The sequence below is a fragment of the Lagopus muta genome, chromosome 8, assembly GCF_023343835.1.
Source record: "Lagopus muta isolate bLagMut1 chromosome 8, bLagMut1 primary, whole genome shotgun sequence".
Taxonomy (NCBI): Eukaryota; Metazoa; Chordata; class Aves; order Galliformes; family Phasianidae; genus Lagopus; species Lagopus muta.
In genome coordinates, this window is record NC_064440.1 from 13,465,588 (window position 1) to 13,491,685 (window position 26,098).

A 26,098-nucleotide genomic window follows, 5' to 3' on the forward strand; every position below is an offset into this window, starting at 1 on the left:
CCAGCACGTAGCATTGCTGTGCATGAGTAACCAGTAGCAATTCTGGAGGAGGCTGTTTGCTAACGTTGGGCAGAATGATTCATGCCTATGTCACAGGCAAAGTGGCGATAGCCCTGCAAAAAAAGGCAGAGCCATGGGGTGCTTTGTCATGATGGTGTACCCTGGAGTGATCAGCCTGGGTGGTCACATCACCAGTGCATGCAATAAAATCTCTCCACAGCACCACTGAGTAGGACAGACTCCAGGCTGCAGACACTGACACCAGCGTGGAACACTTTGTAAAGTCTGGGGGGGTCATAGTGTTATTTGATAAAGACTTCTGCAGAAGGCAGAGTATGGTTAGTACAGCCTATGGCATGCTAAGAACAACTCCAGCTAGCATCGTGCCTGATCCTGGAGGCCAATTAACTCAACTTCCCTTCGCAGAGCAGATTCACTGCATAGAGGGAGGACTATGACATTTCTTGCTCCAAATGGTATCCCACCCCCCTGTGCACTTACACCCATGTGCTAGCAGGATGAACATCAGCATGCTCCAAAACGTGGAAGAAATGGTAAATCAGCACTTTTTTGTACTAGATAATGCCATCCTTCATCAGGCTTAGGAGTGAGAGGACAAAGCAAACCAGAGAAAAGCATCAACTTCAGGAGCAGCTGTGTCAGCTCCAAGCATGGGGTGGCATGGTGAGCCCCCCAATTCCAAAGCAAAGCCCCAAGTCTGTACCACAGCATCCCTGTGCTGCTAGGTGCAAGATCTACACTGGATCTGCAAGAGACTTAGAGGCAGCACACGAGTGGTGAGAAATGCAGGTGTTAATAGTGACATGGAGCTGTTTCCCATTTGCCTTCAATCAAGGCTACCCAAGTACTGTGTGATCTTTAATACATTAAACATCCGAGCACCTCTCAAAGCTTGCTGCTCTCATTTGTACTTCACATATAGTGCAAAATGATGCACAAGCAGGGCAGAGGGAGCAGCTGCAAACTGCAGGATGTGATGTGCCAGGGCTTTGGCTCTCCAACACCCAAATCTGCCCTATAAAGCAACTGCAGAGGCTGAGAAATCCCTTTATTTTTTCAAGGAAAGTGGGAGGCAGAGCAGAGGTGACTGGAGCAGCCCATGCATGAGATGGGGAGCAGGACTAAGGGGAGGCAAAGCTGCCCATCAGGGCTGTCCCACTCTGGCAGCTCTGTGTCCCACCTCAAAGCTGTGCTCCCACTTGGGTTGCCTAGGGGAGTGATGCTCAGGTGTGAACACCATCTGTATTTTGCAGAGGGGGGTCTAGCCACGGTCAGGCCAGTGTGGGGTGCATGCATAGGCAGAAGCAGTTTTGCCGGTCATCACAGCCCACTTCGCCAATGCCATGGAAAAATACGCCTGGACTACTGCTGCCAACTGTAGTGGGAAAATCTTATGGGTCACTTATTTCGTGATATTCAGGCTGCCTCTTAGAAATGTGCTCCCTCCAGCTCTGCTCAGTGAGAGCAAATGAGCTGCATGATAGGCATGCAGGGGTGGCGGCACCTCCTGCTTCTCCTGTATTAGCACAACATGGCTGGTGTGCCCTACTCTGCAACACCAAGTCGATAACAACTATTGTTATTATCTTTATCAATCAATAATAATATCCTTATTTCCTCTTGTGGGGCTTCCCAGTGCATCCTTTCTTATTTATCCTTTGTCTTATTTATGTTCCCAGCTTGCAATTAGAGCTGGATGAGCGGTGCTGACCTGGCTGCTGCAATCCAGCCGTGCTCTCACAGGCAATTCCCTATCAAGGCAGCTTCAGCCTGCCTGTGAGTAGGGAGCCTCGCAGAGCTGGGTCTGAAGCCATCAGCTCCTCAAGGCAGTTCTGAAAAGGCTAAGTACCTAAGGTCCCCCCAGGGAGGCTCGCAGACATCTGCTGCAGCTGTAAAAACATATAAAATAAGGCAAGGTTAATAGCAGCTATCTCAGGCGTGTGTGTGTCTCCTTTTTTCTGACTGTCTGGGGGATGCGTAATGGTCGATGCCTTTACCTTTGTGAGGTCCCCAGGGAGAAGGGACAGCGCGATGTCCCCAGGTGCCAGTGCATGGGCAGGGATGCATGGGAGGACATGTGGGAGGGCTCTGGTGGACCAGAGATTTAAGCCACGGACTTCCAAGTGCCAGCATCCTGCTTTCCCACCACACTGCATTCTATCTAGCCTGTATCCCCTCCATGCTTTGCATCCATTGCTCCTCTAACAAAACCAGCTGGTCCCACCCTGCATGGCAGCACCCTGTCAAAAAGCAAATTTCCCAAGCCAAGCCATGTTTTCACAGCAAAATTCAAACCTATGCACGAGAGCTGTGCTAACGCCCATTCTCTCAGCAAGAACAAAATTCATTCTGCCTAATTGCCGACAGCAGCAAGCTGCTGGAACAAAGGTGGAACAATGGTGGCAGTGAAAGGCAGCGCTGCTTCCTGGACTCAGAACCCGTCTTTTTGTGCTACGGCTCTTAAAGCACAATGCGAGGCTGGGCTCACTTCTTCCGCTCGAGGAGCAGAGCCTGCTATGAGCCTTGTACACATGCCTGGCTCTGCGCACTGGGAGGCAGCTCGTCTCTCTTTGTGCTTTAATATTTTTTAAATGAAAGCCCAAAATACATCGCAGGTGAGAATTTACATTGTGGACTCTTTGTTTCCTGTGCCTGGCAGGCTTTGCAATAGTTAATTTTGCTTCCCAGAGGGCGGGCGGGAGGTGTTACTATTTGCGGTTTGCCGAATAGCACAGCGAGGTGGATGGCTGAGAAATGAAAGCTGTAGCCTGACCGTGCTCCAGGGAAGCATTAACACGCTTTCTTCCTTCTTCCCCGCCAGCACAGTGGCATTTCACACTTCCACCTGGGTCTAGCTTTCTGGAGACCTCACAGCCCTTCACTACTGCCTCTCCTTTCATGGCAGCTTGAGGACAAGCCCAGGATCATGCCCAGGATCAGGTTCCTGGGTGAGCCAAGGAGCTGGTGCCAGCCTCACACCATGGTGGTGGGACCTGATCCCAGCCAGACAGTACAGGAGAATGGGATGAAATTTATAAAGAGGAAATGAATAGCAGTTTAAAGAATAAGGTGGAAATGCAAAGCTGAGGTTGCCGCTCACTGTAGCAGCGTGGGTCTAGATGAGCTCATGAACACACACCACTAAGAGATCACAGAGTCACTGATACACTGAGGAAAGAGCTATAGATAAGGTTTTGTTTTCTTTCATAGAGTCACAGAATCACCAAGGCCAGAAAAGACCTCTAATATCATCCAGTCCAAGCATCCATCCATCCCCACTGTGCCCACTAACCATGTTCTCAGTGCCACGTCCACACATTCTTTGAACACCTCCAGGGACGGTGACTCCACCACCTCCCTGGGCAGCCTATTTTAGTACCTCACCACTCTTTCTCAGATGAATTTTGTCCTAACATCCAACTTCCACTGACACCTTTTGTTTTCCTTGGTACGTCCCTGCGGCTCCTGGCTCAGTTACTGAGCAGGGAGATAACACGCTGGGAGGGCACAGTTTCTGAACTGACATTAGTCTGACTTTGTTCACCACAGACATTTTGCCTTCCAGCACCGTATGTCTCATTCCGTGCAGTCTTTACCCAGAGAATCTCATTTGTGTCAGCCCAGCCCAGCCATTTCTACCCCCATCCACCTCTCTGAAGACACCATCAAGGTGTCAGCCTCTATTAGCTGATAAGTATATTTTTTGGCTGCTACAATTTCTGAAGTAGGCAGGCTGAATGCAGACTACTAGCAGAGAAAAGGCACTGCAGGACTTCTTTTGGTATTGTGAGCTGGGGGCTGGCGCTGGCATCCCCTACTGCAGGACTCCCTGAAATCTGTACTCTTGAGGATTTTCCCTCAGGACAGATGCAATGAAACATCTTTATCTACCGTACAATGCAGTGGAATTGCCAGGTCACAGCTGAACCAATGGTTGAGCACCAGGTGAGAAGGCATGGCTAACCCAGGGAGCTCAGGTGCAAGCAATGCACCTGAGTGACTGGAAGGGGTAAAGCAAGGATCCAATCCTTCTCACTCTCATTTAAGGATTGGCAGCCAAGGAGCAGAAGCTCTCTGGGTAAATGTGGTGCTCTTCTGAGGCTCTCACTGGTTGTTGGAAGAGGTGAGCTAACTTTTCTCTCTTTATTACCTGCAATTGCTCTTTAGTGCCTGTATCCCCTTTGAAGGCACTGTTATTGCCTTCTTTTACTGTGTGTATGGTCTAGCCCAATTTTTTGAGTTCTCCAACCTAGATGTTTTAAGGAGATCTAACTCTTCAAAGTCTGCAAACATCTGGATGTAACAGTGTCAGAGGAAGATGTACCCCTCTTAATTCTTTCAAAAAATATTAACTAGACAAATCAGCAAGAAATTAAGCAAAAGGAGAAAAAAAACCAAAACAAAACCAACATGCTGAACATTAGGGAATATATCTTGACACTGAGTTGCCTTAATGATTGGAGGAGGCTGTGCTACTCTTGGCACTGGGAAATAAGTGTGTAATAACAGAAAATGCAATGGAAGCAATACGTCTGTGTGGAAAGGTAAAAGCTTGAAAAGAAAAAGTAGGCCTTGAATACCTGTGATGCTGTTTGAAGAACGGATTCAGCCAGCTCAGATTTTGAAAAATCCCAATAATGCAAATTCCTTAAGTACGAGCCAAGCCTATGAATAGGATAAATCTCTTAGTCACTTTGCCAGTGATATCCTTCTAATCTCATCCTTCCTCAGCAATTCCACTCAGAGAGTGAAACACTTTGCATAAATGGGTTTGCTGTTCAGAGCAATCACTCAGACCTCCCACTCAGACCCCAAAATCAGAGAAGTCCCCTAGATTAAGACTTAATATTTGAAGTCCAAGGCAAACCAGGAAACCAAGGGCTTGAAGGAATTTATGAGAGAAGGGAAAGCAAAGAGGACAGCTTCATGTTAGGAAAAAGTGTGTCCCAAACTGGTCTTGAACCAAACACTTGAAGTGTACAGTGGGACCTTTAAGTGCTTTACCAACAGAAATAACCCAAAAGCAAGGGATTATCAACAAACTCATGAAAAGGTAACGCTAAGTGAAAGGCCAAGCCAATTTTTCTAGAAGTAAATGACACTGAACTGACAGTGCATCCCAGAGGTGTTTCCCCAGGAAATGTCTCTGGCTGCTGAGTGGGGCCAGTAGCTTGACATTCAGAGCTGAGATGTGCTGAGCTGCCCCTACCAAAACAGGGATTGGAGATGGCCTGACTAAGGTTAAATAGTGAATTGGGACCTAGAGACATCCCTGAGCTCTGATACCCATGAAGTACAATGGAGCCATTGTCACTCAAAAAAGGAGAAACTCAACCAAAAAGGAGAAACTCAACTGTCAGCTTGGTTTTCCTGTGGACTGCGGGTGACTCCATGGAGGCAAGAAGATGACTTTGGTTGCCAAAAAGAGGTAAACTGCTTATTCATCCAAATTACACCTAAGACTGTGGTCAATCATTTGTCTTCTGCTTTCTGTTCTTTCATGGCGCACTGCATACACAAGAACTGTTCTCAGTACTACTTATGTAGCATATACGCCGTTAGAGTATGTAATCCCTTAAAATACAAGAGCTTTCCTTATAATCCATGCACATGTAAATCCCTACAAATATTTCATACATTCTTATCACACCAGCAGAAGATAGTTTTAACGCCTTCAATGAATGCATGAATTTTCAGAAGTGTCTGTTACATGCTTACTATTTTTGTCCCTGAGTACTGTCCCCCTCCTCACCACTTCTTTATGAGATGCAGGTGCTCTCCCTTTCCCGTGGAACAGTTTCCAGCGGCAATGTTGGTAGGATACTGAAAAAAGGAATGAATATACTGACTCCTCAGAAGCCAGAGAAGTTTTGGTGTTAGCAGCATTGACTGTGCTTTCATTGTTTTACTGGCAGAAGGTCCTACCATGTGCAGTTTCTGCCTCTTACAGAACAGCTTTTCTGGGCTGTAGCTAATTAAAATAGAGCACAACTCACCCAACTTTTGAACTTTTATTTCTGTATGAAATATGTGGGGCTGCAGACTGTCCATCACATCCTGTATGCCCCTCATGCTTAGGCTGTAGTCCTCTATTTGACTGTAAATCATCCATTTTAATTAGATATAAGACAATTATTATTGGTTTTCAGTGAGTCACTTTTCTTTTAGTAATTAGTACCTGTCAGTTCAGCCAGCCCAGAGCTGATGTAACCCAGTGACTTCAAAGATGCGTTTAAAATCTCTCCCACACAGCAGCTCATCATAAACACTATCATTTTTCCTGCCTTGTCCACTGGAGCTGTGCACTGATCATCTTGAAGATTCCAAGCCTGGTGAGCCGTAAGGATTTTCTGGTCTGAGTGCAGAAGGAGCTGCCCAATAAGAGAATAACTTGGCCAAGAAAAGGCAGTTCACCCCCTGACCCTATTTCATTGCTATGTGCTTCAAATTATGGCTGTGTCTGTCTCTTTATGAAGATGTCAGACTGTCTCTTACACTTATTTTTGCTCGCTACTTCAACATGGCCTTACTTGGCACCATCTCCCATCTGTTTACTACTCTTCAATGTCTTACATGCATTTCTAAATCATGGTGTGTTTATAATAATATGAATTCTCAGCAGTCAAAGAGCACCTAGCTTTGAAGCGTTGTACAGATCAGGAACAATCCCTTACAGCTTTCCTAGGAGGAAGTGAAGGTTTCTAGACTTACTTTATGGTGGGATGAAAGAGTTGTTCATATCACCATAGGAGAATCTGAGTCCAGAAAGATTATACCTGGATGTAGTAGCTATATGCACAGTGGGCATTTGTCTTCCTACGTAATCAACAGAAGGTCTAGTCATTGCTGACAGTGGAGCCCTGAGAGTGAGTCAGCTGAGCAAATGTAGGTGTCTAGCTCTCCAGCTCCACTGAATGTATTGACTGGGGGCTCAATTCAATTACCTACCTTGAGAAGTTTTTCCACTAAGTAATCACTGTGTGGGTATGAATCAAGCTTTTGATTTTCTCTGCCTAGACACCCAGTCCACATGCAAACACCTACAAGGTGACACGCTGAGATGTCTGCAATCCAGAGCTGCATCCCACCTCAAGGATGTGCCCAAGATCATGGCTTGTTTACAAAGCTCAGGAAAAGTTAAGATCTTCTATCTTCACTCACTTGAACTGGAAGAGTAACATCTAGTAAAGTTGTACTTATGGAGGATTTACTCTAAATGTGTTCCCCTGCACCTTAGTTAAGATCCTGTTTAGTAACCAGTTACCAAGCTGCCACCTTAATCCTAATGCCTGGTCTTTGCTAACACTGCTCATCTTGGAAATCTGTTTGCTGCTCAGCTTCTCCCATCCTTCGTTGTACTTTTTTTTTTTTTTTTTTTTTTTTTTTTCCTCCTGCAGAATGGCAGACCTTGATTCCTCAGGAAGTGGAGATGCCCTTCTCTAGGCACTCATGAAGGCTATTTAGTTTTCCAAGCTCATACAACTCTGCAGGCACAGATACATCTGTGCAAGTGTTTGAAAAAAAGGTTTGACAAGACGGGGAAGGTGGACCAAAAGGAAATAAAGTAGGAATTACTACTGCTAGGGCTGTCCTAGGATTCAAAACTTCTTTTACGAGTAGTAAAAGCAATCCTAACTTCTCATACACCATAATGACTTAGGATGGTTAAGTCAGCTTGCTTTCATGACCTGGTGAACCTGATGGCTGACCAGCCAAATGGATAGATCTTTTCAGTGGATGAACACAGAATATTGTATGGAGACTGAAATAAAGGAAAGTACTGATCTCTGAGTACAGACATACAGGCAGCAGTGAGGAGCACTCGCCTTCCAAAGAACTGCTTTCTGCAGAGGAATGTCCCTGGACAGGAAGCTCTTGGGTTGTGTGTTGTGTCTCCAATGCTGTGGAGAGATTTCCAGGAAGATGCCTTGCAACAGCCTGAAACTGCAGCTTCTACTCAACTACCCAGATGAGTCACTTTCAACAGGAGAAGATGACCCACAAGTGACCATTTAAGCTCCTTCTCTATCCAATTTGGCTCAGCCACGTGGCATCTGCCTTCCTCTGCACTGCCACAGATCTGCACACAGCAAATCCCTGCCTAATGAGTGCTGGGCTCAGCGCGTGCTGTGAAGATGCAAGGTGGCTGTCTGCTGCTTGGAAATCACAAAAGTGCATTGAAATGCAGAAGTGTTGGAGGGTGTGTTAGTGGGAACCTATGTCCCTGGCCTATAGCATCCCTTGGGGCATCCCATGAAAGCCCTGGAGGGTGTATAGTCCAGGATTGGAGCAATGCACTGAAGATATCTACCTTGAATGCTGCGTGTGCATTTCAGGAGTTGGAAAGAAAAAAAGAAAAAAACAGTACAAGGCAATGTAGACACAGCGATTTAAAAGGAAACAGATTAAAGACAGTCATGTGAGTGCAGTTGGGTCCTAGCAGTTACGCCATATGCATTTACAGGTAGATAGATATCTGGCAAAGATCCCTCCCTCTCCTTCCCTGTGGGATATAAATCTTGTGGAGTGCTATTCATGCTGCCACCCACCCATTACTGGGGGGACCAGCACATTTCTGACCCACAGGGTTTCCAAACTCTAGCAACAGAGTGTTGACAAGGAGGCTCCTAGGTTTTATCTGAAATCTGCTGAATTCAATAGAGCAGCCTGAGAAAAGAGACTCAAGGGCTCCAAGCTTACAACAGTCACAGTTAAAGCAGGCTGGATGGCAGAGATTTGGATGGTTTTTCCAATCTCCATGTGTTTTTGCTGCTACTCATTTCCTCATCCATATCTGCAGCAAAGATATGGATTAAGTGCCAAAGAAACTCTTAAGTGCCAATGGGTGCATTTACTCTGGGGTAGAGGGTGTGGTCAGTGCTGGTGGCTGCTAAGGGTATGAAAATGCAGAAAAGCTGTCTGTAGAAGTGAGTTTTGAACTCCAGGCTGTTTCATTTCCAGCTGAGCACATTTTCCCTTATTTTCCCGCATACAGAAAGAACATGTTCTCTTGCCTCTAAGTGCCACTCTTTGTCTCTACAATCCAACAGAACAAATAGTCTAATCAGACTGAAATGCAGAGCATGCTGAAAAACTGGGAACAGTCAGGACGTAGTCGGTGAAGGTAAAAGCCTCCCTTGTTGTAGGAAGTGATAAATCCCATAGAAAGAGTTACACAAATGGAAGGGCAGAACTGGGAGTGATGTGAGGGAGCAAGGATTATGGAAGGTGAACGTCCCTGGATCTCCTGCAGATGGTGGGATCGCCTGCAGGAACACAGCCTGCTGCTGATCAGAGAAGCAGAGCATAGCTTCCAACCAGTACTCTCTCAAGATCATTTGCCTGCGCTATTCCACTCAGAGGCCTCCTCAAATCCAGTAAAAAGAAAAATAACTGGATCCAACCCAAACATAAAACAGAGCCTTGATATGGTGATAAGCCTCTCACCAGCTTCAGAGGAGATTGCAACATTCACCCTGTATGTTTCTGATCCTCCTGAACACACAGACAGCAGCTCAGTTACACACACGCACACACACACATTTGTACATCCTGCACTTGCAAATAATCTCTGACGTGGAGCCTCTCAAACTGCTCTGAGGAAATACATAAGCTTGCAGCCATCACTGCACTGCCCTTGGTGTACCAAGACCGTGACAATTTCTGAAGGGTTCCAGCAGCTTAGTTCCCTTTCCCAGTAACAGAGGCACTTCGGCCACCTCTTATCAAAGTTCCTTCTTTCCTTAAACAGCACAGAATTACTTCTGATATTATCCCCCCCGTACATGCTCATTTAACTGGTCTGCAATTGCCCCTACCACCTGGCTCTCCACTCCAATTGGGTTTTCTCTACTAACCAACTTCCAGTATGCTGGCTCAGGTTTTCAGGGCTTCCCATTAACATCCTCCATGCTTGTTCTGTCTGAGGTGAAAATGTCTTGGCTGGGTGCAACTGCCCTGTCAGAAGAGGCCAACAAAAACAGCTGATCCTGGACTGTGGTCAGCAGAGAGGACTCCAAAACTTATACTGCGTGGTTCCTTGGTTTCCCTAAATTGAATACCACAATTTCCTAAAAAATTTAGGGTAATTAAACTTGCTAAGCTGGCTTCTTTGCTGCCTAGTAAGAGTGGACTTTTTATGTTCCAATGTTATCACTTGGTCACTTGTTTTTATGCAACTCATAAGAGCTTAAGAGTTCTGCATCCTTTTTTTGTCAAAGGTGGCTGACTTTGGCAAATAAATTTATATGTTATTCAGTGCATCTCATGGACTTCTAAACAGACCTTGCACAGATAAGCACTGTAGCTTAGTAGTATCTTAGGAAAGCAAGCTAGAAAGGGAGAAGATTTTTTTCACTGTTAAAATACATTTTGGGACAGTATTTGAAGCCTTCCAGCTTTTCAGCCAAATTAAGTGAAAGCAGAAAGCAAAAATAGCCTGTAGAATGACAGTGAGCTTCCAGCACTTGTAACAGAATGCTTTTGTTTGTTATAAAGAGACTAATGCCTATTTCGGTAGCCTTTAGTCAAGGTACAATAATAACATACTGCATAGTTTTAAAGATTCCTGATTTTTAAAAATCTGCATTTGCAAAGTTGAAAACCTTACTTACAAATCTCCTTTTGCCTTTCCTTCTGTTTAATGTAAACAGAAATAGTTCTTGCTCAATCAAGCTTTTCTACAATCAGTTTTTCTGTGACTTGGATTTAAAATAGTTTCACCTCTTGGAGGCTTAGTGATTATTGGATCAAGAAATGTCTTGGCTACGACAAACAGAAATATCTGAGCCTTTGCTATTATTAGCGATGTTTGTTCTCATTCTTCAACCTGTGGTTGGGCAGCTATTTTCCCTTGATATTTATCTGACTACCATTAGAAAAATCTCAACCACTGTCCAAATCCACCCTGGGGAGCTAAAGCAGACATTTAATCCTATCTTTTGTACACCTCCTGCTGAAATCACTGTAAAGGCTAAGGGGAGATGTTATTGCTGTCTTCAGCCATCTCAAGGATAGGTAGAGCAAAGACAGAGCTAGACTTTTCTCGAAGGTACCTGGTTATAAGATAAGAAAACAGACACAATTTGGAACAACAGAAATTCAGATTGGAAATCTGGAAAAAAAAAACATTTGCACCAGGAGGGCATTCAAATATTGGACCAGGTGCCCAATACTGGACCAGAGAAGTAAGTAGAATAACCATTCTTTGAGTGATGCAGCTCTCACCTTGACAAGGCCCTGCCCAGCCTCAATCAGTCCAACCTACTTGAGCAAGGTGATAGAGATGACCTCCAGAGGTCCCAGCTTCCTAAAGCATTCTATGGTCATGTGATTTTGCTCGAGCTGAGGTCATCGAATCATAGAATCATCAAGGTTGGAAAAGACCATTCAGTTCATCTAGTCCAACCATCAACCCATCTCCACTGTTCCCCCTAATTGTGTCCCTCAGTGCCCCATCTCCACGGTTCTTCAGCACCTCCAGGGACAGTGACTCTCCCACCTCCCTGGGCAGTCTGTGCCCATGCCTCATCACTCTTTCGAAGAACAAATTTTTCCCAATATGTAATCTGATCTAAACACTCACAATTACCTCCTTCCCCTTATATTTGCATCATATGCCTGAGCACATCTCCAAAGAAATGAAGCAACATCAAGAAAAAGTTGAGAGAGGAATTCTCATGAATAGCTGCAGTATGGGAAGGCCAAGGGCTCTCCTGCAGATTTTCACATCTGCAAAAAGGGCAAGAAATAAACCCATGAGAATTGGCAAAGAGAATGCTGATGGCAGCTGGGTCAGGTCATGGCAGTTTAGTATGCTCAATTTTATGTAGGAGTCCTCCCTGCGGGCTATGGGGGCTGCAGAAATGTTTTTCTTAGAAATGATGTAGCCATCCTATCTATGAAGAAAATTTTCCAAATGTGGGTTAAATGTAGGTGACAACACTTCTGCTCTCATATGTCAGAGGAGGCCATGAACTGCTTTTTTTCTAACTTGCTGAATCTCATGCATGTTTGCCCAGTCTGAAAGTTTCTTGCTTCCAATCTGATAAACCTGTCTTCAACTATAGAACATTTTTCCTTCAGGGAAATCTTTGCCAGGCAGCCTAAGGGTTACAAAAGCTCATTTCTAAGGATACATGAAGTACACGGTCCTTCCTGTGACAGAAAAGACAGAAGTTCATATGCGAAGACAATTTCAGTTCTTTCTTTCCCCAGATTTCTTCCTTGGGCACTGCAACAATTTCCCACTGTCGAAGATTTAAAATCAAGATGGGGTATTTCTTCTCCAGTCCTTGCACAGCTGTTAACCTTCAAGCAGGAATTTCATTGACTGAACTTATTTCACTGCTATTATAAAAAGGTTCAGACTACACTAGCCCAATAACCTCCCTCAAGCCCTAAATCTTGTCACAATTCACCTCTCTTGAATGTTAAGGAAATATTGTTTTTTTTACATCCTAAAATGTGAACTCTCTGGGGCAGGAAAAGCCTCTGCATTACTTCTTGGTGCTGTGCTTGACATACTGACATCCTCTAAAGGTTACCACCATATTAAAATAAAGAATGGTCTAGAGGCCAGGAGCACCTATAACTTTACTTCTTCCTCTTGTGCAAACCCTCTCTTTAATTACTTAACTGCTATTTCTCTGCTGATATAATACTTTATTATTACCTACTTTTCTTGAATGCTCATCTGATCCATCTTAATGTTCTTTTAATATCACCTGGAATGGGATAATAATCAACTTGTACTTTCCCAGTACCTTTAATCCTGACAGGTCCTAGTGCACTTAACAAGAAAAGGAGAGGGAAAGTGCTTCATTTCCCAGACAGGACAAGGTCAAACAAGATACCAGTCAGACTGAGAAGATCTGACAGAACTAGAAGTGCTATGGTGGGCTTAGTTCATGGCACTGTACTTGTGGAAAATGCAAATAACCTCTGAGCTTTAGTTCAGTGCCCACATGAAATACCAGGGTAGATGCTGATGTGATGCGGGTGAAGTGTCAGCAGTCTCCCTGGGTGCCAATGCTGTGTATTGTGTCTTCATCAGCCATCCACAAGGCTTTCTTAACTCTCCCAAAGACTGGGAATTGGAGTAAAAACTGGACAGGATCCACCTGGGTAATGACAGAGAGCACTGATGGGAGGGAAGATGCACATGGAAGTTCTCAGGGCAACCTGTTCTTCAAGCGTTCATCAAAGCAAACGTTCTTCACATTTTCATTTTGATTCAACTGAAGTAAGGTAATGTCTGTGCCAGGAATGTTGGAGAAAAAAAAGAGTATAGAAGTGAAAGCAAGAGACAAGGATCTAAGCATGTGTTTGTGTGACTTGAAAGAAAGCAACAAGCAATCTGGGCATGACCTCAATACATAGCTGGAAAATGAGAGGAAAGAAGCTCAAGCTAAGGGTAGAGTTAATGGCCTGAGTGAAAGTGTTGGCACAAGAGAAAGGCAGAAAAAAGATGAATATGGAGGAAAATGCTGGATACAAGAAATCTGAGCTACTTTTACTGATGCTGAAGCATTCACTAAGTCTGGGAAACACAAGGAGATCTGGGACTGGAGTGAAAGAAATGAAACCTGCAGAACTAGCCTTAAGGGCCATAAAGGAGAAAGTATCCAAGCTGGAAAAAGATGGGAAGGACAAAGAGAAAGGAGGTTTGTGGGACTCCATTAGGAAGGAATGTGGAGGAAATGTGAGCCACCACATCAATGTTAGAGTGATCAGAGAAGCAGGAGAAAAAGGGGAGGCTAGGGCAACGTTTGAGGTAGGACTGGCTGGAGGCCTGGATCTGTCAGAACAGGTCAAATTCAGGCTTGCTGAGGGTATCTTTAGTTGGGAACAGAGTGCAGACGCCTGCAATGAAATGATGGGAATCTCTTCTTCCATCCTGTATGTGGTTATATGTGAGAAGGAACAGTCCTAGCCTAAGCCTCATTGAAGACAGCCTTAAAGCTGCTCTTGCAGTGCTTTTCTCTCAGCTCTCTTAAAGAATCAAGGCAGAAGAACTTAAATCATTAACAGCATGAAAGATTCAATAGAGGGAATACTTACTACATCTGCAGGCTTATCTGAAAGGGGAAGACTGGTTAAAAAAAAAAAAAAAAAAAAAAAGATGCAACTAAATGGGGCCAAGCACAGCTTCTCCACCAAGGCAGCAATTTCAACTGCACAGATCTAGGATGAAGGAGGACTAACTAGAGAGCAGTTCTGAAGGACACGAAGATTATATGGGACCATGAGTTGAATAAAATTAATAACCTTCTGCTGCTCCAAAAATAAATAAGTAAACGAAAGAAAAGAGAAAGCAAACATCACCCTGAAATGGCTGGCATCTGTTATCTCCTGAAGAGGACTCAAAATCTTTCTGCACTACTCAGCATTAACAAAGACTCAACCGGATAATTGTTTCCACTTTAGACAGTGCTTTTAAAGCAGAATATACACCATCTGGTGAAAATCCAGAGGAGAACACTAAAGGATTATTAGAGTTCTAGAAATTATGTCATAAGAGCAAAGGTAAATTTGGGATTGTTTGGACTACAAAATAGCAAGGAGTGTCACAACATTAGATATCACTTCAACTTGTAAAGTCCTCAGAGGATCAATTTTTGCTATATTTACATTCAGTTGCTGGATAAGGCTTTCAATTACTTACTACTTGGGAAAAAAAAAAAAGAAAAAGGCAAAAATAATTTGCTGTCCTCCTAATGGGGAGGGCAAGAAGAAATGGACTGCAGCAGGAAAGATTCAGGTCAGACATTATATAAAACTTGCTAACAAGAGGGAAGAAGGATCATGAAGTCCTATAACAGGGTGTCTAGGGACAAGTGGAGTCTTCAACCACGCTCACCCTCAAGAACTGGTTATATCAGCCTGTGTTAGGTTTTTAGATGGGTGGACTAATTGATCTCTTGAGACCTGTGCACCGCCTACTGCTTGGACAGGATCAGTGCATATCAGTGCATGGTTTAAGCAACGAGGTAAATCCATATAGTAGCAGAGGTTATGATGGTAGCCACAGGAAAAGGCTTCACAGAGACTAGTTACAGCATGCCTACGTCAGATGATGGCAGACACCCCCAAATGCTCAATGTGCTACAAACTTATTTAAAGATGTTTCCAAACGACATGTATTTTATGCTGAGGTGACAAACGTAAACACAATGTCAACCAATTGATCCTTGTCAGTCTTTGCTTCCAAAGGGAAGAAGGAAACAACCTGTGAAACATATTTTGTGTTGTAATTCTTCTATTCTTTACCATCCTTGCCTTCATTTGCAACCAGGAAAGCAGGTTAAACTGATGTGACTGTTGTGGGTGATGATTTTCAGAGTACCACCAATGTCTGAGCTACAAACAAAGTGTGCCTGGATAAGATGTTAACATGGACCATAGGAAAACCTATGCAGAGTAGAGTCCCATGGGATAGATAGGACCAAAGTTTGATGTTTTTGTTGACTTTGACAAAGAAGAAAAGGAGTTGAGAGAAAACCACCAAAGAGTTTAAAACTATGACAGAAGAAATGATCTGTGAGAACTTCAGTTTCTGGATCTTGTCATTGGAGACCACCTGCTTAACAACTTTTCACAGGGGGACATGGTGACAGCAGATTTATTACCTACATAAGCTTCCAGGTCTTGCTCTTTTTTTCCTCAATGGAGAGAAGGCAACACTCATCACTCTTCACTGCCAACAACCTAATCTGTTCTACTGTAACCACTGATGAAGCAGAAAAGGATAAAGGTCAGTTGTTAAAGGACAGGGAAAAGTAAGTAAGTTTTCAACATCAATCAATTCATTGTAGTCAAGTAACCCCAATTAACAAAAGAAAAGGAGAAAGACAGAAAGTTAACAAGCTGTATTATTTGAGCCTGCTTTTCTATGGGAAGAATATAATGTTATTTTGTGTGTTTTTTTTCTTCCCTAGTAGAGCACACATTCTTGTTAAATCTTGCTGTTGAAGCTCTGTTCTCCATGGACTTTATAGGTGTCCAACCTTTTGGCTTGCCTAGGCCACACTGAATAAAGAGGAATTATTTTTGGCCACGTTTAAAATACTTTATGTGGTTAATGCATATAAGTAACAAAAAGAGGGCAACAAAAACATGGATTACACACATATGCCACAGTATGCAGTGCATCTGAGCCGATGCTGTTGTCTTTTCCACAACAGCACATTCACAGTTTTCCTCTTTTTCATCAGCTAGTTTTCATGAAACTTTAAGGAATTTAATTCTTTCCAGATCTCCAATCCCTGCCAGATCTGATTGAAATCAGCCAGTGGATGTAGAGGAGAGCTGATGAGCATACAATCTAACACCTTCATGTGGCTTTACTACTTCAGTAATCTGCTAATAACAGAGACTGGGTGGCCACAGATATGTGCCAACCCTGATTATAGTCTATCTCTTCATTTTACTCTAGACCTAGGTGTGAGGAAAACATAACCCATTTTTCAGTTCAGATTATTTTAATCCACTCCATATAATTAAATCATCCCTTTACACAGCTGATAGAGAGAGCTAAGGTGTAACTGCATGGAGAGGCTGGAATGCCTCTTCAGCAAGAGACTGTTGGGTTCTCTCTAGCAGGCAAAGGGAGGATTTTAGGTGTAGGGCTAGTAGTTCCGCTGCTGTCTCTGGCATAAAAGTTCAGCTTAAAATCACAAGCCCTACATATTAAAATAGCACAATCCTTGTATGGGAATTGCTATGTCACAGCCTGAACCAATGATTGGAGCACCTGGTAAAAGGACACAGCCAGCCCTGGGAGTAGGTAAAAGCAATTCACCTGTGCAACTCCCTAAGCCTCATAAGGGCTGGCTGCCAGAAGGGAAGGTACTCTATCTGGAGATCCTTTCTTTTGGAGTATTTGGTGAGCTCTGATCCTTGGCAAACAAATTTTTCTTTAATTGGATTGTGACTGTCACTATTTTTTGGGTAATTTTGTACTGGTTACCTACTATTGCCTTTTCCTACAATCCCCAACCAATGTTCCCCCCCCCCCCCCCGGCAGTGGATTTCTGCAGGTATAATCTGAAGGGCTGCTGAGCGCTTGCAGTTCCTTGGGAAGTGATTCAAGGACATCTTTCACCCAGAAGCCTTGCACCAAGGCCTCACCCAAGGAATGTAGATGAAGTTGAAAGCTTTGCACAGGTAATCACCTTTCACAACTTGGAACCACACATGCAATGGACAAATAGGAAATGCAGCGTCATAAACACTATGAATCATGCAGATTGTGGCACAACTGTAATTCTGACCTTTGGACCATCCTTGAATGGAAAAACACCAATGCAGGAAAAAAACTCTCATAGTGGAGGCTCTTGCTGTGAATGAATATTTGTTTGAAAGAAACCTGAATGCAGTTCAGTTTTGTACAAACGGAGCCCTACCAGGAGCAAGTGTTGCCTTTGTGGGAATAACAGTGACTCTACAGATGCAAACAATGGAGCTACATGCTTTTGCATTGCTTGTTCTGTCACTAACTGACATCAGCCACTGTTAATCAGGGCTTGAAATGTGTATTTAAGAAACGGTGACAGAAACACAGACAAGTTCCTTCAGAAAGCCTTTCATATGGAGGAAAGTGAAAGAAAAGAAAAACTGCTCCTCGGGCTAGCTGGTGGCACTGAAATAAATGGGTCAGGCATCAGAGTTTCAGCAGGCACAAAAGGTGAGCACCCTGCCTCCTGGAGCAATTAAAAGTCAATGGGATTAGCGGCCTTCACAATTATTTATAGAAACCCCACTGTGTGCACAACGTTACTGAAATACAAGGGTCAAGTCCCTGGTACTGGATGCCTACTCTTCTGCTGTTGAAGTTAATGGGAGCTTTGCCAATCAACTCTGTGGCAACAGAGTCTAAATCTAAAATAGATGACATCCTGTGCTCCATTCAGTTGATCGCTCAAAAAAGCCTTTGCTGAAGCCAAAGAAGTTCTGCCTGCACCGCACAGACTTCATCCAGGAACAGGTGAAACAGAAAACGCTATGTATAGAAGTGCTGAAAGTCAAAGAAAGGAAAGCAGAGAGGTGGATTGAACGTCACAGGAAGCTTCTTCCCTTCCTTTCTGTTATAAATTGCAGTATACAGACTGAAATCTGATGAGCTGCAACCCAGCATCTCTGAGGCTTCAGATTTAGCAGGACTGGCTGTTTTCCAATGAATAATTCTCCTTCTAAGACCACATAAATGAATCGTGTGGGAACACACCTATGAAAAGTACTCGGATGGGGTGCCTGCACTGCCATTATGTGATTCAACATGTTCGAAAACAATGTGCTAATGTTCTAGCCAGCTTACACAGATCTCACCAAACACCTGCATCTCCTTTCCTGAGCTTCCCTGCCTTTCCACTTGCTTGTAATGATACTTGTGTAGTTGCTCCTTATCACATTTATGCTTCTAATTCAGCCACAAGCTGCCTCTTATCCTCTTTATCTTACTCTAGAAAGGAGATACCCAACCCTGCTTTGTCTTACAACACTGTAAATCAAAAATCAAGCATCCCAGTGATTTCCTGAACTTCTCTGTGTTATGAAGAAGCCAGTCAGTAGAGTAGCAATATTTCCTGGCATAGTTTGTGATTTCTCCTCAGGTGCTATGAACCAGCAAGCTAAGGAGCGCTTCTGGGTGTGTCTGTGTTTGTAACAGGAGCAAGTTTGAGATTCTCACCTGTTATTTCCAGTGGCACGTGCTAAGGACTATCCATTCAGTGGTACTCAACATGCATTGCTACTACATGGAACCATCAAGAATGGTGTGTTCATCCAGACTGTGGAACAAGAATGAGCCAGGAATTGCCAGGTGGGGCTGTTCTGATACACAGGAGAGAGTTCTCTATGCATTTAGGGCCACCTTAGCTCCAGGCAGGTTATGACTGTGGCAGCAAGTGCCTGCATTACCTTACAGGCGCATGAAATCTAAACATGCATTGGAGAGGCATGTCTTACTGGTTGTGTGCAAGGAGCTGTGAGCCCTGGGGCTATAGACCAGCCTTAGGATCTGTTCCTCTTCAGTTTTCCTGATCTCAAGACTGATATCAGACCTGAAGAATGTACTGTACTTTCAAATGCATTATCTTTAATTAATTCTGATGACTGTAGACATGATTTGGTATCTACACGGCTTTACAACCAGTATTAAATGTAGTTAAGTCCTTTGGCTTGCTAATGTCCTGCAGAAGGGAGCTCCACAGCCCTATGACATTTGAAATACATGTCCTGCTATCCGCTATAAGTTGTCTTCCCTTTCAGTTTCCTTAAAGGTCTCCATGTTCACATGTTAATGAGCCGGTCTCCTTAAAATCTGGAAGGGACTTTAGTGGGAAGAAAAATCTATTCCCCAAGCTTTTCTGCTGAGTACACAGCTATGTCCAAACTAGCAGCCTGCTGGCAAAAGTCACAGTCTGTTCCCTCTGATCCTCCTTAGCCAACCAGTCCTATCCATGCTATTAAAATCTCCGCCTTTACAGAATTCTTCCTCAGAACAGAGAAACACAGGCAGAAACTGACAGGTAGGAAAAGATGTATGCACACTCTGACAGAATCTTGCAAGCAATCCTTGAGACGCTGATTTCTAAATGATCTCAGTTTCATCTAAGAATGCTTTTCTATTTATTTTCAGCACAGCAAGCACCAGCTCAGAAATCTGAAATGCTACCATACTGCTAACTCCTTGTGACATGAGCAAACACTGTATCTGCGGATGCAGAGGGACTTCTCATCCATGTACTTTCCTGCTACTCACCATGACTTGCTTTCAACTTGGATCCATACCAAGCACAATGAAACATATGTGAAAGCAGAGCTCGCTTTAGTTTCTTTCTCTTGCAGAACGTTGCCAAAGATCCAGGAAAGCAGACAAGATTCTGCAAACATGAAGCATTAACTAAAACAGAAGAAAATACTCCCGAATCTTTCTTTCTCACTTTCTCTCTCAAGCTCTGCCTTTCAATCTGCAGTTTCAGAACTAGCTGACACAATGGTGCAGGATGTAAAACCTTTGAAAATGCCAAGTCAGTCTCTGAAAGGCAACGCCATTGCCAAGTGTACAGTCCAGCTCACTGGCTTTCATGACATTAAACCAATCTTCAGTATATTCAGTTGTCTCTTTCAACTGCCAGACCCAAGCTGCACTCTCTCCATGCCCTCAAAGTGGGAGGTGCTGTGCTCACCTGGGCACCAGGTCCCTTCATTCTTGTCTGCATTACTTTTTTTCCCTGAATAACCTGCAAGGATTGGTTCTACAATAGTGAGCTTTACTCCTTCCTACAGTGCTCAGCACATTTATAATGAAAGAATCAGTTTACTCATAAGAGCCACAAACAAACATGAGGAGCTTAAGATAGAAGCAATTCAGTAGCCCACAGTATTGTGCTTAGTGGGCAATCACAAATTTAAAGTGAAAATCCCTACAGATTTTGCTTCGCATTAGATATTAAATAAAACCCACTTGCGAAGCCGGATTAGTAAGAAACCTTTTTGGCTGCTGCATATATATATAAAAAAATCAAAACAGGATTAAACATCTTTTGGAGACTCAGTGTCATTTTATCTGAGTAAATAAGCTTAAAGCGCCTAACAGTCAATTTATAATGAAGGCTTTTGTTCTTGGTACTGTGATGCAGCCTTGCAAATTTGCCCACAGCTGCAGCAGTTTCAGATATTTCTGACAGGTAAATAAAACACAATTTATTTCTGCCATTGTTATTAATCTGCTCAGTAAAGAACTTGCAATTGCATTTTCTTTCCAATTGGATACATTTTCATGATGATCTTGGCAAGGGTGGTAGGGAATAACGTGCATTTATGGCATCTATTGCTGCAAGTGTCTGAAAAAGAGGCTTTGCTCAGCTGTTCAGCTGGAAAACAAATGGAGAATAAATACTAAATCAGTAACAACCACTTCAGTGACTAAGAATGTAGAATTCAGGCAGCGTATTTAGTGGTTGGCAGCCCTGCCAATGGCAGGGGCTTGGTACTAGATCATCTTTAAGGTCCCCTCCAACCTAAGCCGTTCTATGATTTAGGACCATTGGAGTTTCATGGATGTGAGGGCCAAACAAACCAAACTACAGGTCTTGACATCAGTGCACTGATTCAGATCTCAGTCATTCCAAACCGTACTTGTAAAAAGCTGTGTCAGGATATGACCATGCCTTACAACTCCCGACTCGGGCCCACATATTGACTTGTGCTCACCAGTGCTAAGTCTTAGCTGGGCTAAGGCTTTCAAGACATGCTGGTGAAAAAGAAATTATTTGCAGAATAAGGTACTACTGAGGGGTGACAGACAGAATCCAGCTGTAAGTGTCTTATTATATTGGTCAGAAACTGTGAGAAGAGAAAAAGAAATTCTATTAAATGCCAGTCACATCTGCTTGGCTTCTCACTCAGGTAGGCTGGCAGATGGTCAGCAAACAGTCCCACTTTTACAATGCAAGCTACACAGTCTTTAAGCATGAAAATTAGCATCCAATTATTTTGCAGCGTTGATGTTTGCCAAGGAAGCAGGTTACTTCTGTTTTAATTCTGCTTAGGCTCTATTTGCTCACACACACACACTGATCATGCGGCGCTACGCCTCCTGTACACAGGCAGAATTGTAAGCCAGAGAAGAGTACTAGAAACGTGGAATAATGCAAATTCCCAGGCAGGGAGCTGCTCAGCTTCCAACTTTTAGAAGAGACAAGGATGAGACAGTCAAGTGAGGAAGACATAAAGCATCTCCAAAAAACAATGATTACCCCAACATTCACCTAAAATCCTACAGTGAGAACTGTGTCTCGTGGCTATTAATCAGCTGTACAAGCGTTAGAGAAGGCTACAGTCTACTGAGCACCTAGCTCTGATGGGGAGGACATGAGGGCATTCAGATGAGTCCATGGTAGGCCTTGCTTCTCCCGAAGATAAATGCAAGCCCACTGCCCCCTCTGTGAACCACTACCACTGACACAGTGGTAGGCACGGTCACTGCCCAGCACAGTGCATCACGCCCTGTGACTGGCAGGATGTGTTCCTGAATGTGGCTGCTCTCAGGTGAACAATGGCTTTCCTTGGCAAAGCACACAGGTCCTTAAACAGGGAAGAAGACATGGAGCAAAACCTGCTTTGCTCAGGATTTTAACATATGCCCTGTGTGTCACAATAGCAATGCGTATCAGCTAAGTTGAACTTCAATTCATGCTTGTGCAAGCATCCCTTATTGTCACAGAGCTACCCTGGATATCTGGGTTTGATCACAAAAGCAGAGATCTGCAGCCTTCCCTGCTGCCTGCAGTTGTATCACATTAAGTGCAAATTGTGCTGTGCATGTTATTTCATGGAAGTTCCCAGCTTGAAAACACGTGAATTGCTTGTAATTGTCATTAAAGAGGGAGAATAATGCTCTAAGGGTGGCACCTTATGTTACAGTGGGGTTGCATTTATTTAATTCTCCCATCTGATGGAAGGAAACTTCATTGGCCCAATCTCAGTCTGTACCACAGAGCACTTCAAGGCTGCTGCTTCAGCAGGTACAATTGGAGCCAGCAGTTTTTTTCCCTCCAGCAAGTGCAGTGGGAACATGGAAGCTCTGGTAAAGCTGCAGAGCTCTTGCTGTGGGCACAGCTGATGAGGTGGGTTTGCTTTCTACCACGTGTTCCTACAGACTCGAGTTGTATTCTTAAAAGCCAACAGCACATTAAACGCACCCTTCTGAGATCATCACAATGGATCCCCATCCTTCACATCCCTTTTGGCACCATCACAACTGAGTACCCTCTCGGGGGTGGAGACCCCCATGCTGAGATGCACTCTGACTGTGAGTCCCCGCTGTGCCACACCTGCGTGGCTGTAAGCCTGGGGATGGGCACCTGGAGCCAAGGCTCCTGGGCTGCAAGGGGCACAGCCCCAACATTTCCATGAAGAACCACAGCTGCGGTTAAGCTGAGCAACATCTGGCCCCCACACCTGCCCAGCACCTGGGCTGGGGCCATTCTGGTTAGGGGAGAGCATGCCCATCTCTAGAGCCGACTGGGCTGGGGCTGTTCTAAGTTAGGAGTGAGCATCCCCATCTTCTCTTCCCCTGGGGGCCGTTCCGCTTGAGGGAGAGCGTTCCCATCTCCTTTTTGCTCCGGACGAGCCAATATCCAACCCCACCACCCACCTCCGCGTACGGCCTCACCTGCTCAGGACCCTGGAAGCAGATCCTGCAGAGCGGGGTGCGGATGCCGCTATCGACGCTGCTTCCCAGCGAGTAGCGGTCCTCGGCCTTGCCCTTGCCGAAGTCATCCGAGGAGGTGCTGCTGGGCAGGGAGGCGGGCGGCTCCCCGGCGGGGCTGCCCCACTCCTCGGCTCCCGGGCTGCCCGCTCCGCCGCCCGCCGCCGCCGCCCGCCAGCCGGGCCCGCGCCCCCCGAGCGGAGCGGCGCCGCCGGCCCCCGCCTCTGCGCCGCCGGGCATGGGAAGCGGCGGCGGCGGCGAGGGCGGCGGCGGCGCGGGGGGTCTCCGCAGCAGGAAGACCTTCAGGTCATTGAAGAGCATGCGGCAGCGGCACTTGAGGAGGCCTTGGTTTCGCAACATCTGTCTCGGACGGAGGAGCCCGCAGCAGCAGTAACAGAAAATGACCGCGCCGGGTGGTATTAACATGTGCCTTTCCTTGACAGGCGGGGATGAGGTGGGAAAGAAAGGGCAGGAGCCGGGCGCCCCGCGGCCGGGGGGCTCTGCTGAGACCTCAGTGCTGCGGGGGGGCTGCGCTGGCCGGCCGAGAAACGACAAAAGAGGGCGAGAAGGGGGAGATCCCCGGCAGCCCGCTGAAATCTTGCAATAATATAAAAAAAAACCGAAACCCACTCTACTCCCCGGGGGGATTTTATCCCCCTCCCCCTCGGACGGGGCGGATTCCACAAGTTTGTTTGCAAATCAGCGGGAGGAGGGAAGAAATCTCCCACGCCGCGGGGTCCGGGGGCGCGGGCACGGTGCTGTGCGGCGCTCCGGAGGGAGCCCAGCTCGGCTCCGGCGACTCTAAGCCTGTAAAAAAGAAGGGTCCGCGTCTCCAGTGGGTGTGGGGAAGAGGGAGAATACGGTCCTCTCGACAGTATTTGGCATCTCAAGTAATTTTCCTTTTCTTCTTCTTTTTTTTTTTTTTTTCAATTATAAAATAAAACTCAGTCGCACGAGACCTGGTGTGTACCCGAACAAAATAGCAGCCGGTCTGGCTATCAAAATGCAAAATGGGTAGCTGCTGTTAATATCAAAATTGCCTCTTTAACAAAAAGACCTTCACATTGTTTATGGGAAAACACCCTACGTCTCCAACACTGTACTCCCAGGTGGCGTCAGAATGTACTGTTGCCTTTAAAAGATTTCACTGTAAATATTAAAAGTCCTGAAAGAAATAATTAGCATTCAATGAGCTTAATCTCAGATGTACTGAGATAAATATATTTATATATATAATATATATCATATATATCATATATATATATTATACGTATTTGTATATTCTGACCTTCTCTATTCCAGCAGCTGTCTGGACCACACCAAAAAATAAATTAAAAAAAAAAAAATTTAAAAATATCAGAGCAAAACTGGTGAGGGAAGGCGGCTGTATTATTCCCTAGGCAGTTACCATCCTGGACCAAAAAAGAAAAAAAAAAAAAAAAAGAACGGTCGAAATCAGACCTATTCTTCGCATGTAATTGACCGGAGAAACGTGGATCTTACATGGTCACGTTTCCTTTCCTCCTTTCACAAAACATGAACGTCATCAAACGCATTGGCAGCTTGTACAGACCATTGTAGATGGTGAGGCAGCCAGAGCTCTATCAGCAATTGCAGGGACTTCCTTTTGATGCATTGGATGAGGGTGCTTCTTTCTCTTCACCACCATCCCCACCTTCATTTTCCTCCCCTTCTGTCCTCCTCCTCTGACTGTTGTTCTCTCTCATAGGCATTGACATTCAACCATCGCAAGTCTGTCGCACTCTCGCAGGCAGGAAAAAAAAAATCGGTGTGGGTAATTCTCTTCTTCCTCCTAAAAGGCTCTGATAGAGCACAATGCGCCAGACACACCGAGCAGCATGGCTTATTTTTCGTGCGGCTCCTGCCGCTTTGGCAACATCGAGCTGGTGTGTGCGTGTGTGCCTTTCTCCCTCAGCAGCCTCCTCTCTGCGCTCCCATCCGGCTTGCAGTGATGATGTTGCTGTTGCTATCTCCCTTGGATGCAATGGGGAAGGCAGATTGTTTGCAGTGCAAGCGGGGATTTGCAGGAAGGGAGGGGTGTAACGTGGCTGCGCTCTCCTCCCTCCCCCGGCTTTAAAAAAAAAAAAAAAAAAAAAAAAAAAAAAAGGTAGAAGAAGCAAAAAGGCGGGGTGGGGTGGGGGGGAGAATCAAAGAGAGGAATGGGGCCCTCCCCAGCCTTTGATGCCCCAGGCTGCCGGCTGCCTGCAAGAGCCCACGCCGGGGAAGAAGGGAGGGGGGCGGAGGAAAGGGCTGGGCGGCCGCTGCGGCTTCAGCACCACGCGCCGCGGACAGCTCCGCCGAGCGCGGGCGCGGGGAGAGGCGCGGGCACGGCGGCACCGCGCTGCGCGCCCCCGAGGCCGGGCACGCCCGGGACCCCGCAGCGAGCCCTGCGGAAAGGGCGGGCGTGGAGGGAGGCGGGCACGGCGGCGCGGAGGAGCCGGAAGGCAGCGAAGCAGGGCAGAGCTGATGAGCGCCAAACCTCAGCGCTCAGGCATGTTTTCGGGCTGCTTTTCACCTCCCCGCCGCCTGCTGCGGGGAGCTAAGGAACGGGGAAACTTTCAGGGGCAGGTGGCAGCCATCGAGTGTTTGGTGATTCCTGCTTGTCAGGTTGCCGGCAGGAAGCAGAAATGCCGCTAACAAACTTTTTCCCTGGCAGATTAATTAGTTGCGGAGGATTTCATGGTTTAATAGCGATGATAATCAATATTTTTCATTTCACCCCAGCAGCGTTCGTTCACTGATAGATTTGTTTTGTTTCGGTCGCGCATATTTCAGTAGAAATATGGGCTCCTTGTAGCCCAATAAAGGGTAAATATGACTGAACACTATCACTTAATTAGA

At 45.3% G+C, this 26,098-nt stretch overlaps 1 protein-coding gene across 1 annotated transcript in view; it reads right to left on the bottom strand.

Annotated features, from left to right (window-relative positions):
• Positions 1 to 25,278, bottom strand: part of MARCHF4 (membrane associated ring-CH-type finger 4) — an 81,206-nt gene extending 55,928 nt beyond the window's left edge. Inside the window, exon 1 of the mRNA XM_048953328.1 lies at positions 23,201 to 25,278. Coding sequence (XP_048809285.1) covers positions 23,201 to 23,662 — 462 coding nt within the window. The 5' untranslated portion in view covers positions 23,663 to 25,278. The remainder of the gene's footprint in view (positions 1 to 23,200) is intronic.
• Between the last annotated feature and the right edge of the window lie 820 nt (positions 25,279 to 26,098).